The sequence below is a fragment of the Thecamonas trahens genome (assembly GCF_000142905.1).
Source record: "Thecamonas trahens ATCC 50062 unplaced genomic scaffold supercont1.43, whole genome shotgun sequence".
NCBI classification, from domain to species: domain Eukaryota; order Apusomonadida; family Apusomonadidae; genus Thecamonas; species Thecamonas trahens.
The window spans coordinates 75,980-88,144 of record NW_013657637.1 but is presented as its reverse complement, the minus strand read 5'-3'; the positions used below and the strand labels follow the sequence as shown (position 1 = coordinate 88,144).

Here is a 12,165-nt window from a genome sequence, read left to right as displayed (position 1 = left end):
CCGGGTGTGGCGGGTGCGGAGAGTTTGTAGCCAAAAACTGAGCCACCGGCAAAAGCAGACAGAGCGAGGGAGAGGGAGTTGGCGAGGGGGGGCGATTTGGGGGGGGGGGAGGGGGGGATGGGGATGGGGGGGGGGGGTGCGGGTGCGGGGAGGGAATGGGGATGGGGGATGGGGAGGACACATACCACAGCTTTTTGTCGGTGGGTCCTTTGCGCCACAGCGGCGTGTCTGACGTCCCACAGTTGGCGCAGGTGACCATGATGGACGAGTGTGGGCGGCTGCTACTCTCCGCTGGCCGCAGCTGGTGGGATCCGTATCCGTGTCCGTCCTCCTCGCCGGCGGGTCTCTGGCGCCACCGATGGAGAGCAGCAACCGCAGCGGAGCAGCCATGCACAAGGTGCAGTATCCATGCCCGACGGCCCAGGCATATGTTGTCCACCTGCTCCTCCCACAGAGGCCAGCATCTGCCCAGTATCCATCCCCACCTCCATCCCACCATGGCTTGGTCCAACCAGGCGGTTGTCTCCCCCTCCCCTCTTGTCCACCACCTCCGCCCCGATCCCGATGGCCATCGCCGCCAGGTCCTGGCCCTGCCCCCACTAATGGAATGAAAGCCCTCTTAAGCTCCTCCGTGTCGGTGAGGCACACACACCGCTGGCAGGCCATACGCGATGGCTCGAGCTCGAGCCGATCGTGCCAAGGCTGCTGCTCGCTCTGTGTAACGATGTCAGCTGCCGGCTGCAGCAACTGGCCGTGTAGGCGGCGATCAACGCCATGATCGACCACTCGACTTGGTCGTCTGTATTGATTGGTCCTCCCCCCTCGATCCCATCCCCTTGGTCCCCCCCCCCCTTGATCCCTCCCCCGTGATCGTCCCCCTTGCTGTCCCCCACCTCCCCTTTGATATCCCCCTTCATCCTCCCCCTCCCATTATCGTCCCCTTGAGTTGTCCTCATGATCGTCGCCATGATCGTCCCCACCACCACCTCCCCCATGATCGTCCCCCCTTGCTTGTCCCCCGCCCCCCCCCGCTCTTCGATCGTGGCCAACCCCACCTCCTGATCCCCGCACCTCCCTGCCCCTGCCAGTCCCCCCAGCCTCCACCAGGCACACCCGTCTCGTCGCGTGTGTGCGGTGGGAACCATGGCCGAGTGGGACGAACGGTGCAACTGGTCGGATGACTCTGAGGCCGAGAAGAAGCGCCGTGGGCCCATCCGGCTTGCCGGCGCCAGTGGCGGCTACGGCTCCGGCGGACGGTTTGGGGCCGGCCGGAGCGAGTCCGGCTGGCTCCCTGCCTGGCTGACCTCGTCGGGCCACGTGCGGTCACGGGGCGTCCTGGTGGGCCTTGCCCTCTTCATGGTCATTGTCATCTACCTCATGCCGCTGGAGCATCACCTGGGTGAGGCGCCTCAGCCGCTGGAGACGCAGGCAGGCGGCGAGGGACTCAAAAACCCTGCGGCGGCGCTGCCGTCGCACGCCGGCGTCCGCGGCGCCGTGGTCCTGCCGGCCAACGAGGTGGACGGATCGGAGACACTGATGATTTTGATGTTGTCGGACAATGCCTACCAGGTGTGGCAGATGCGCCTCTTCCACTACCACTACCTCAAGGTCAAGCAGCCGGGCAAGCTCGTCACCATCGTCTCCTCGCCCGGCCGGGCTGAGCCTTCGTTCTCGTGCGACGAGCCGTTCATGACCTGCCCCATCTTTATCACTGACGACTACGCCACCGCGCCCAACGGCGACCACTTTGTGGTCTACAACCGCGCCGAGGGCCTGCGGGAGTTCCTTAGCGCCTTCCGCGCCGGCTCGATCGCCAGCCTCGATCCGGCCGTCCTCACCAACGTGGTCATCGTCGAGCCGGACTTTCTCCTCATTAAGCCGATCACCGCCATTGCCGCCCGCCACGCTCCGGTTGGCCACCACTACTTTTACATGGAGGCCGATTACCCGTGGTCCAACAACTCGTACGTGATCAATAACTGCTCGCCGCGCCCGGCCGCCGTCGCGCCCATCGGCGTGCCGTACATCATCCACGCTGACGACCTGTGGCAGATCCTGCCGGCGTGGATCGAGTCGACTCGCTGGAACCGCTTCCCGCAGCCGTGGGCCAACAACGAAAAGTCGTGGATCGCAGACATGTGGGGCTTTGCCTGCGCGGCCGCCTCCCTCGGCTGGAACTCGATCGCCGACAAGCAGCTCGCTCCCGAGCCGCCCATGGACGCTGACATCTCCCATCGCTCGGTCGCTATTCACTACACCTACGGACAGGAAGTCGGCAACTTTGCCTTTAACAAGCGCGACTGGTTCGGCCCTCCTGTCCCGCGCCCGCTCCCTCCCATCCCAGACGAGGCCTCGCCGCTGCAGCATCTCTGGTACGACCTCATCAACGAGGCCCTGCTCAATGTTTTGGCAAGGCCGACGTCGACCCTACCGGTCCTCAGATCCTTAAGCCTGCTGAGTAAAGAAGGCGAATGTGCGACCAGAGCGACCCGTGATCGTGGAGGAGAGCGAGCGAACGAGAATGTGAGATCACGTACTTTTGGGCGCTACTGGATGTCTGACCGTGGCGAGCGTCATGGGAAAGAATCCGAATCCAAACTCACGACAGCAATCGCCTGCACCGCCGCTTGCGGTCAAGCTTGAGAGACATCGTCTTGTATTGTACATGATGCGATTGCTCTGAAGCCAGCGGAAGTAAGCGCGAGGAAAACCGGCCGTGACGCTACGGCTCGAGGAGCAGTGAAACACTACTGCTACGGCGACTGATCCGTTGCGATGGTTCTGCTGCAGGCCTTGCAGTATGCCTTGGCCGAGGCCATCTTAAAAAAGAGCTGATGTCTACCCCTCTTCTCATTTTCCTCACCGCCATCGCCGATGTGCATGCAGCTGCCTGGCGTATGTCAGCTGGCAGAGAATGGCGGGTACGACGGCACGACTCGACTGCGGAGCGCGAGCACTCCGACATCGAGCTACGGACAGGAAGGACGGATAAAGTCGAGCGGACTCGGGTATTTGCGGAGCGGTGGTATGTGCTGGTCGTTTGAGGTCTCGCTGGGCTTTGCCTCGCTGGAGATTGCGGGCATGGTGGCGCTGGCGTGGCGTGGAGGGCGGCGCGACTGGGCGGTGCTCCCGCTGCTGACGCTGCTGACAGGGATGGAGTTGATCGAGGCCGGGCTTTGGCTGACTGATCCGACGCCGTGGCCGCCGCCGCGGCGGGCGACCTGCTCCTCGACTGCCAACAGCTTGCTTACCCATCTGGCGGCGTTGGATCTGTTTGCGCAGCCGATGGCTGTCAACTGGTTCGGAGCAAAGGCGGCTAATGGCGCTGCCGCCCGCCTCGCCCACAGAACCTGCTTCACTCTTGCCTGCATTGTGGCGGCAGCGGCGGCAGTGGCATCGATCTGGCCGCAGGCGTTAGTCCGGCTAAGCCACGCCGACGTCATCGACGCCTCGCACTCGTTCGGCGTCGCCACGTGCTCGTTCGTCGGCCCGCACGGGCATCTGCTGTGGCAGTTTGGCGTGCCCGCTGGCATCGCCACCATGGCCGTCATGCCTAATCAGTTTGTTTGGGCGCTGCTCTGGTGCGCACCGCTGGCTCTCTTCTTCCGCCCGCGTCGCGTCGGCTGGATCCTCCTCGCCATCTTTGCCGTTCTCTTTGGCGCAACCTGGTTGTGGCTCGACGGCTCGGCCGAGACGCTCTCGGTCTTCTGCTGGCTCGGCATTGCCGTCCACGGGTATGCACTGGCGCTGCCGTGGCTCGCTCCTGAGCGTCCGTCCTTTCACCTCAAGCGCAGCTAGCTCTACAGCGCCAAGATCGGCGCACGCCGCGAGGCCTGCAGGCTTCGCCAGGCGCGGCGGCCGGCGAGAGCCATCGGCCCAGTCATGGCAGCGGCAAGGCCCAGGATCGGCGAGTGGAGGGTGCGGGCGAGGCCGACAAAGATGGCGGCGTAGGCAAGGAGCAGAAGGGCGAGGACGGCGAGCGGTCCGGCGCTGGTGCGCCACTTAATAGCGGATGGCAGAGGCTGGGCAGCGGCGAGGGTGCCTGGGCCAAACGGCAGCGTGTCGCGAGGGGTGCATCGGCGGGTCGGCAGCGGGTGGTACGCCTCGCCGCACTCAAAGCAGGCCTCGGCGCGGCAGACGCTGCACTGAGCATGGCGACAGCCGCCTGCTCGTACCAGCGCTACGCCGCATGAGGGGCACGCGATGGCGTTGGCCCGGATCCAGGCCTCGGACTCGACGTCCGACGCCGCAGACATCGGGCAGGCGCCACGTGGACCGCCGCGGCCAATCCACTGCAGCGCCACCCGCCACAGTGGCTGGCGATGCATGTCAGCGTGCTGCTCACACCCTGTGCACGTCTGTGCCCCGCACTCGGCGCAATCCATAAAGAAGGGCGCGCTGCTCTCGCACTCGGGCCCGGCATCGATGACCGCGCCACTGCCGCAGCCTGGCCCGGCGCACCAGACGAACCGTGCACTTGCGGCAAGTTCGCGGACGACCAGAGCGCGAGTGTACTTGGCCAGCAAAGACCACGCGTCGAGATCCGGGCGGGCGACGGCAAGTGCCTCGATCTGGCTATGCGCTGCTGCCAGCGTGGCAGTGCATCCGCCGGCGGCGCCCATGCACTTGATCTGCCGGTGCGACGAGGCATTGACAAAGTGAACCATGGCGTCCATCACGCAGCCTGCGCACAGCACATGCCCGCACGGATACAGCACCACGCCTTCGCCTTCTGCTCCGATGGCTACTGCTCCGAAGCACAGCGTGCACTCGGCCTCGTCCCCGGGCCCAGCCGCAGCCGGCCCGAGACACGTCACGCCCGTGCCGAGCCGGGCTTCCATCGGCGCGCGGAGTCTACGAGATGGCTGATCATAGATCGGCTGATATGGTGCAATTGCCATGTGGATAGGGATGCTGTAAAGAGGTGATGTATGTGTGTCTGTATGTGTGTGTGTGTGTGTGTGGGCAAGTGATGATGATGGCTGGTTGTGTGTGAGTGTGAGCGAGGTGGTGGCGGTGGCCGCTGGCATGACCCGGTGTTGGCGCGGACTGATTTCAGAGCTGACACCGATGGCCATGCCATTCCGTTGTCCACACTCACGCGTCATCGCCAGCCATCATGTCCGTGTCCTCTTGATATCCCCCATCCCCCCCCCCCCCCCTGATCCAGATCGTGCCTTCGCCTCGCCTGCTCGTTGCCAGGCCCGGCCACCGCCGATGCTGATGCTGGTCACCCATTCACCATCACCACCACCATCATCACCTTGACATGGCGATTCCCCATCCCGATGACCCAGATCGTCCACCGTGGTGATCTGAAGCCATCCCCACCGCCGCCCCACCGCCGCCCCACCCTTGTCAGGTGACGTGCCGACCACCCAATCGGTGACAAAGCACACATACGGCAGCACTGTCGTCTTCGAGGAGCGAGACGCCATGTCTGCATGGTTCAAGAAAGCACTGAAGAAGGTTGAGCAGACGTACGTGAGCCACATACCCCCTTACCTGCACCCCTTCCGTACCCTTCCCCTCCTGTCCCCTATGCCCATGCACTCACTCCATGTCACCCTCTCGCCCCCCCCCCCCCCTCCCCTCCCGTCCCCCCCACTCGCACAGCATTGACAAGAGCCTGGGCATCGAAGATGGCGCCACTCTGCCACGTACGCACAAGCATGACTTGGAGAAGGGCACGGAGAGAGAGAGAGAGTGTGTGTGTGTGTGTGGGATATGATGGCTCACAGAGTGTGGCGGGTGGTGGTGGTGATGGTGTGGGTAGAGTCGCCGGTGAGCAAGGGTGGCAAGGACGACGTGGCAGAAGAGGTCGATGGCGTGGGTGGTGAGAGTGGTGGTGTGGTGGAGGGGCAGCTGGTGGGAATGGGCATGGTGGCGCTGATCGACATGAGGAGGTCACCTTGACGGGATCGATGGGCTCGATGGGCTCGATGGGCTCGATGGGCTCGATGGGCTCGATGAGCCCGAGATCGAACTCGGGCTCGGTAGACCTGTTTGCCGCCATGGGCCTCTCCCCACAGCCGACAACAACAAGGAGTGTACCTCAGCTGAAGCAATCGCCTGTGACTGCTGTGTCTTCTCCGAGGGTGGTGGCCACAGCAGCTGCGACCTCGGTCAACAGCTCGCCGACGGTCTCAGCTTCGCCCGCGTCGCCCGCGGCCACGGCACGCAAGGCCCCATTAGTCTTTACCCCTCAGCGGACGCTTGAGGCGCCTGCAGAGCCTAAGCAGAAAGTTGCCGAGGCCGATTCTGAGGCTGGGGCTGCAGGTGGTGATGCTCATGGTAATGTTGAGGCTGACGCTAGCGCTGAGATCAAGCAAGAACCGACACCGGAGCCTGAGGTCGAATCCGAGCTTGAGCCAACGCCCAAGACTGTGCCTGAGCCCGAAGTCGAGGTCGAGCCGAAGTCCATGGTTGAGGTTGAGCCTATGCCCGAGGTCGAAGCCGAGTCAGGGCCCGAGGTCGAGGCCGAGCCAGAGACAGGGCCCGAGGTCGAGGCCGAGCCAGAGTCAGGGCCCGAGGTCGAGGCCGAGCCAGAGACAGGGCCCGAGGTCGAGGCCGAGCCAGAGACAGGGCCCGAGGTCGAGGCCGAGCCAGAGCCAGGGCCCGAGGTCGAGGCCGAGCCAGAGACAGGGCCCGAGGTCGAGGCCGAACCAGAGTCAGGGCCCGAGGTCGAGGCCGAACCAGAGTCAACACCCGAGGTCGAGGCCGAGCCAGAGCCCACGGTCGAGGTCGAGGCCGAGCCAGAGACAGGGCCCGAGGTTGAGGCCGAACCAGAGCCCACGGTCGAGGTCGAGGCCGAGCCAAAGTCAACACCCGAGGTCGAGGCCGAGCCAGAGCCCACGGTCGAGGCCGAACCTATGCCCCAGATTGAGTCTATGCCCGAGGTCAAGGCCGAGCCGGAGCCAGCGCGCGAAGTTGAGGCCGAGGCTGAGGCTGAGACTGTGGCCGAGACGGACCAAGAGCTGCATCCGACGACGATGGTGCCTCCAGAGGCAGTTAATGCGGCGTCAGCCAAGGTTGAGGAGCTCGGCGCTCTGCTGGCGGCCCGCGAAGAGCAGCTTGCAACGCTCGCCGCCCGCATGGGTGCACTGGAGAACGAGAAGCTTGAGGCCGAGATGCTCAACGAAGACCTGGCCGACGAGTTTGCCAAGCGGCTGTTCGTGGTGGAGAAGGAGCTGCAGGCGACGCAGGCCGAGCGCGACGCACTGAAGACCGCTGCTGCTTCTACCACACCGCTGTCCAAGCTCCAGGAGCGCAATGCCGAGCTGGAGGCATCCATAGCCGATCTCAAGCTTGAGGGCGAGTCGTGGTCCAAGAACATTGCCCGCCTCGAGGGTCTTGTCAAGACGCTGCGCGGAAAGGAGAAGGAGCTCAAAACCGAGGCATCCAAGGCGACGAGTGCTCTCGACGCCGCGCAGTCGCGGGTAGCTGAGCTTGAGGCGCGGGTGGCCGAGTTGGAAGAGGCCGAGCGCAACTACTCCGAGTCGATGGGCCAAGTCTCTATGGTTGCGGAGACCCAGTCGGTTGAGCTTTCGACCAAAGAGCGCGACCTCAACATGGCCAACGCCAAGGCCGCCAACCTGCAGCAGGCACTCGACAAGGCCTGGGCCGAGCTCTCGGTCCAGCACAAGACGGTGACCCAGCTCAAGGCCGAACTCGAGGCTGCGCGAGCCGACGGGGCCACCTCGCGTGAGCAGGCTGTTGCCGACGCCGTGGCAGCCGCCGACAAGACCCACGCCAGCCAGGTCCGCTCGCTCGAGCATGCCATCGAGGACCTTCGCGACTCGCTCCGTCGCGCACAGGAGAACGCGTCGCGGGCAGAAGACAAGCACCAGCGCATAATCCAGGACCTGCAGCTGCGGTTGGAGGAGGAGGCATCGCGGAACGAAGAGGCCGCCTTTTCTATCCCAGCGGCCACCCGCCCGCTCGTCCGCCGCATCGAGGCGCTGCAGAACGCAGCCGCTGAGAAGGATGCTCTCCTCGAGTCGATGGAGGCGTCGCTGTCGGCCAAGCTCGCCGAGGCTGCCGCTGCAGCGGCGGCTGCAGCCTCGGCAGAGGCCGAGGCCCGCGCTCGGGTCGAAGCCGCCACCACCGAGTCGGCAGCAGCGACCGCTACCGCCGACGCGCTCCGGACTGAGGTTGCAGCGGCCGAGGAGCGAGCGGCAGCGGCCGAGGCAGCCTCAGCCGAGGCTCGCGATGAGATCCGCGCTGCACGGGCCGCAGCTGCGGCTGCGTCGGCAGCAGCGGCCGAGGCGCGGGCACAGCAGGCGGCAGCGGTGGCAGCGGCTACTCGCGAAGCATCGATGGAGACACTCCAGCTACGCGAGCGGGTCTCCAGTCTCTCGGCCGACCTCGACACACTGCGCAACGCATACTCGGAGCTGCAGCGCCAGCGCCCGCCGCCGACGGTGGTAGGTGCGGTGGCGGCGGTGAGCCAGTCCGCCACACCCGCGCTTCCGGCCGCCCGCACTGATGCAGGCACCGGCGGCGGCTCGGTCACCATTTCGGAGACGGACGGGGCGATGCTCTCGGCATCGGCACTGGAAACCATGCTCGCCAGGGCCAAGCTGCAAGGTGACGAGATCGAGGCGCTCAAGCGGCACATGTCGTCGCTGAGCCAGACCCGGCAGTTTCTGGAGGACCGCCTTGTCGAGTCAAATGCCTCGGCCGAGGCCCTCGCCGAGCGAGTCCACCAGCTCGAGGCTTTCGCCGGGCGCACGGCCGAGATCGAGCGGCGGCTCAACGCCGCGCTGGAGATCATCGGCGAGAAGGAAGAGACCATCGAGGACATTCGCGCCGACCGTGACTTGTACAAGCAGATGTACAAGGAGCAGCTTCCCGGGCTCGTCGAGCAGATCGAGTTGCAGCGTGTCGAGCTCGAGGCGTTGCGGGCGCAGCAGGGCGCGAACCTGTGAGATTTAGTCCGTGCATTGTCGGAGCTTGCAGCTAGCAGATGTGGAGAGTTTAAAGGCGGATACAGAGAGCACTCGCTTAGGCGAGGACGCCGGAACGGGTGTCCGACTGCGACGACGCGGCACCGACGTCGGCCTGCTGGGCAGCGCGCGAGTCGCGGAACCGGATGTTGTACTTCTCCTGGACGGCCTTGATCATGGTGCCCTTGATGTCCAGCTGCTGGCCCATCTTCTCGATCAGATCTTCAATGCCAGCCTTGTTCTTCTCCACCGCCGGCACCACCTGTCCGACGGTCCGCTCGACCATGACTCCACCCACGAGCCGGTAGCACCGCCGCGAGTCGTCCATGTCGGCCAGGGCGGTGACCACCAGCCTAGCGCCCGAAACCACACCCATCCAATGAGTTACCACGCCACTTCCCCCCCCTCCCCCTCCCCCCCGTCCATGCCGATCATCATTCCCCTCCTTCTCTATGACCACCCCCACTCCCACCAGCGTCATCATCGCCACCAGCATCATCATCACCTACTCGTGCTCGCGGAGGTCCGACTCGATCTCCACAATCTTCTGCTGTATGCTCTGGTACTCCTGCTGCAGCGACTGGTAGTACTACACAGCCATTGCCCTCCCGGAACACATCCATGAGTACCCCTTCCATTCACTTCCCCACCCATTCCTCTCTCTCCTTCTCCATCCCCACCCCCACCACCCATGTCGCACTCCCGCCCTTGCCGCCCCCATCCCCCCCACCCCCCCCACCTCCCAGCCCCCCCCCCCCCCCACCCCCACCCAAACCAGCACCCGTATACATACCTCAATAATCTGCTTCTCGTTGTCAAAGTCAGGAATGGTCGCCATGGTGATGGGTGCAGGGAGTGAGGTGGGCAGGGGGGGGATTGGAGGAGGGCAAGGGAAGGGAAAGGGGGAAGTGGGGAACGACGGCGGTGGGCGGGCGACCGACCGAGTCACCGACCGAGTGACCGACCGAGTGATCGACAGAGTGATCGACCCAGTGCCCGACCCAGTGACCGACCCAGTGACCGACCGAGTGCCCGACCCAGTGATCGACCCAGTGATCGACAGAGTGATCGACCGAGTGACCGACCGAGTGTCCGACAGAGTGATCGACAGAGTGATCGACAGAGTGATCGACCGAGTGATCGACCCAGTGATCGACAGAGTGATCGACCGAGTGACCGACCGAGTGTCCGACAGAGTGATCGACAGAGTGACCGACCGAGTGACCGACCGAGTGACCGACCGAGTGATCGACAGAGTGATCGACAGAGTGATCGACAGAGTGATCGACCCAGTGATCGACAGAGTGATCGACCGAGTGATCGACCCAGTGATCGACAGAGTGACCGACCCAGTGATCGACAGAGTGACCGACCCAGTGATCGACAGAGCGATCGACCCAGTGACCGACCGAGTGACCGACCCAGTGATCGACAGAGTGACCGACAGAGTGATCGACCCAGTGACCGACAGAGTGATCGACAGAGTGATCGACAGAGTGATCGACAGAGTGATCGACAGAGTGATCGACCCAGTGCCCGACCCAGTGCCCGACCCAGTGACCGACCCAGTGCCCGACCCAGTGACCGACCCAGTGACCGACCGCGTCTTCCCGTCGATCGCAGGCGACCACAGCCGACTCCACAAGGACGAGGCAGTCACGGGCTTGGGGCAAGGACTGGTGGGAGAGAGAGAGCGAGAGAGAGGGAAAGAGCGAGAGCGAGCGTGTGTGGGTATGTCGCGGTCAGTTGCTGCACGGAGAGCATGGGGTGATGGCAGGAGGAGAGAGGCCAGAGACGGAGGCGCTTCCGTGGGCTGTCGCGAGTTTGACGCTCCGCCGGCACACGACGGATGCGGCGGTGGCGGCGGATGCGGCGGTGGCGGAGGCGGTGGTGGTGGCGGTAGTGGCGGTGCGCCGTTAGCCCCTCCCGATGATCTGGTGCCAGAGGTTCTGGTGAATGCGGCGGCGAACGGTCTGCGGGTGCTTCAGCCGGAATCGGCCTTTACCATGGCTGGGCTGTTGGCGCGTGCGCGGACGGCGGCGGTGCGTCGTCGGGCTGATCCGTCGACAAGCGGAACGGGGTCGGTGGCTGGGGCTGCCGCTGGTGATGGGAATGAGGATGCGGACGAGGGTACGAGTGCGGGGTGGCCGACCATGGCACACACGCATGTTGTCAACAACGGCGCCATCTATCCTGCCGTCGATGTGGCGCGGCGGGTCCGCGTCGGCCTCACCTACCGTGCCGAGGCCCTCAATCGCGAGCTGTGGAGGAGAGCAGTGCTGAAGAAGATGCTGCAGGAGACGAGCGTGGCCGGTCGAGCCTTGCTGCGGAGGCTGCCTGTCGGCCAGGCCATCAAGTAGGGCTGCGAGGTGCGCAATTTACGGTGGAGCTAGCCGGTGGCTAGAGGATGGCGGCCATGTTGTCAAAGCCCTGGAGAACCATGTCGAGGCGCTCCTGCTGGACGTCGTGGTCGCCGGCAAGAAGGTCCTCGGCCTCGGCGCGGGTGCACCAGCGGCGGGCACGGACGTCAGGCGAGTCGACCGGCTCGGGGAGCTCGTAAGGCGCGTCGGCATGAGCGTAAAAGACCACGTTGTAACGGTCCTGGTACGGATCAACGGTGGTGACGAGCGAGTAGTCACTCGGCGAGAGGCCAATCTGGAGCTCAAAGTCGCCGGCCACCGCCGAGTAGTTGATGTCGCTGCGCGGGCGCTTGCGGCCGCGCGGCACGCCCCAGAACGGGTACTTTTCCGGCAGTCGGCCGGCGTCAATCCAAGCCAGTACCCGGCGGGCAGCGTTGCCGAGTTTGGGCGAGTCGCAGAACATCTTGGCGGCCTCGGAGAGCACAGGCTTCTTGTGCTTCCAGTACGCGTCCCAGAAGACCGAAATGTCCTGCATCTCGGCCAGCGTCGTCAGCTCCTCGCGCGACATCAGCGGGAACTCCTCCGCGTACTTGAACTGCCGCCCAACCTGCGAAGAGAGAAGGAACGAGAAGAACGCCTGTTCCCACACAGCAGCAACCATACCATACAAAACCATGCCCATCCCCCGCCACCCCCGGCCACCCACATCAAACACAGCCACGGCCACCAGTTCCCGACCAGCCGGCCAAGCGAGCCCACCACCACGCCCCACAGCCACCACACCCGCAGCCACCCACCACAGCACCATGGCACCATAGCACCAGTCCGCCCTCCAACAACCATGAGTGTACCCCCCC

At 64.8% G+C, this 12,165-nt stretch overlaps 7 protein-coding genes across 9 annotated transcripts in view; 3 read left to right on the top strand and 4 right to left on the bottom strand.

The window, feature by feature from the left end:
* Positions 1-266, bottom strand: part of AMSG_08615 (uncharacterized protein) — a gene marked incomplete at its 3' end in the record, with an annotated part of 1,983 nt that extends 1,717 nt beyond the window's left edge. Inside the window, exon 1 of the mRNA XM_013899597.1 lies at positions 186-266. Coding sequence (XP_013755051.1) covers positions 186-259 — 74 coding nt within the window. The 5' untranslated portion in view covers positions 260-266. The remainder of the gene's footprint in view (positions 1-185) is intronic.
* Positions 267-1,143: 877 nt separating this feature from the next.
* Positions 1,144-3,798, top strand: AMSG_08614 (uncharacterized protein; the record flags this gene model as incomplete). The annotated part of the gene is made up of 2 exons (XM_013899596.1): positions 1,144-2,420; positions 3,021-3,798. 2 exons carry the CDS (start codon positions 1,144-1,146, stop codon positions 3,796-3,798), a joined length of 2,055 nt encoding a protein of 684 aa, XP_013755050.1.
* A 315-nt stretch (positions 3,799-4,113) lies between these two features.
* AMSG_08613 (uncharacterized protein) lies at positions 4,114-4,841 on the bottom strand (the record flags this gene model as incomplete). The annotated part of the gene is made up of 2 exons (XM_013899595.1): positions 4,114-4,140; positions 4,176-4,841. 2 exons carry the CDS (start codon positions 4,839-4,841, stop codon positions 4,114-4,116), a joined length of 693 nt encoding a protein of 230 aa, XP_013755049.1.
* Positions 4,842-5,924: 1,083 nt separating this feature from the next.
* AMSG_08612 lies at positions 5,925-8,998 on the top strand (the record flags this gene model as incomplete). 3 transcript variants are annotated; one of them, XM_013899592.1, is made up of 3 exons in its annotated part: positions 5,925-6,048; positions 6,112-6,473; positions 6,834-8,998. In XM_013899592.1, the coding sequence occupies 3 exons, from the start codon at positions 5,925-5,927 to the stop codon at positions 8,928-8,930; spliced, it is 2,583 nt and encodes an 860-aa protein (XP_013755046.1). In that variant the 3' UTR covers positions 8,931-8,998. The 3 variants fall into 3 exon arrangements, with proteins under 3 accessions (XP_013755046.1, XP_013755047.1, XP_013755048.1); XM_013899593.1 differs by having other exon boundaries at positions 6,112-6,713; positions 6,744-8,998; XM_013899594.1 differs by having other exon boundaries at positions 6,112-8,998.
* AMSG_08611 (KE2 family protein) lies at positions 8,963-9,806 on the bottom strand. The gene is made up of 3 exons (XM_013899591.1): positions 9,742-9,806; positions 9,458-9,537; positions 8,963-9,301 (listed from the first exon to the last, which is right to left on the bottom strand). Exons 1-3 carry the CDS (start codon positions 9,784-9,786, stop codon positions 9,007-9,009), a joined length of 420 nt encoding a protein of 139 aa, XP_013755045.1. The 5' UTR covers positions 9,787-9,806; the 3' UTR covers positions 8,963-9,006.
* A 1,148-nt stretch (positions 9,807-10,954) lies between these two features.
* AMSG_08610 (uncharacterized protein) lies at positions 10,955-11,308 on the top strand (the record flags this gene model as incomplete). Its single annotated transcript, XM_013899590.1, has 2 exons — positions 10,955-10,990; positions 11,066-11,308. 2 exons carry the CDS (start codon positions 10,955-10,957, stop codon positions 11,306-11,308), a joined length of 279 nt encoding a protein of 92 aa, XP_013755044.1.
* Positions 11,309-11,335: 27 nt separating this feature from the next.
* The window catches only part of AMSG_08609 (uncharacterized protein), a 1,403-nt gene continuing 573 nt past the window's right edge, over positions 11,336-12,165 (bottom strand). The window contains exon 2 of the mRNA XM_013899589.1: positions 11,336-11,945. Within this exon, the coding sequence (XP_013755043.1) occupies positions 11,349-11,945 (597 nt within the window). The 3' untranslated portion in view covers positions 11,336-11,348. The remainder of the gene's footprint in view (positions 11,946-12,165) is intronic.

Coding starts and splice junctions, on each gene's coding strand:
- AMSG_08611 (XM_013899591.1), bottom strand. CDS start 9,786: ATGGCGACCATTCCTGACTTTGACAACGAGAAGCAGATTATTGAG. Junction 9,538..9,741: donor ACGAGAAGCAGATTATTGAG/GTATGTATACGG, acceptor ATGGCTGTGTAG/TACTACCAGTCGCTGCAGCA. Junction 9,302..9,457: donor TCGGACCTCCGCGAGCACGA/GTAGGTGATGAT, acceptor TTCGGGCGCTAG/GCTGGTGGTCACCGCCCTGG.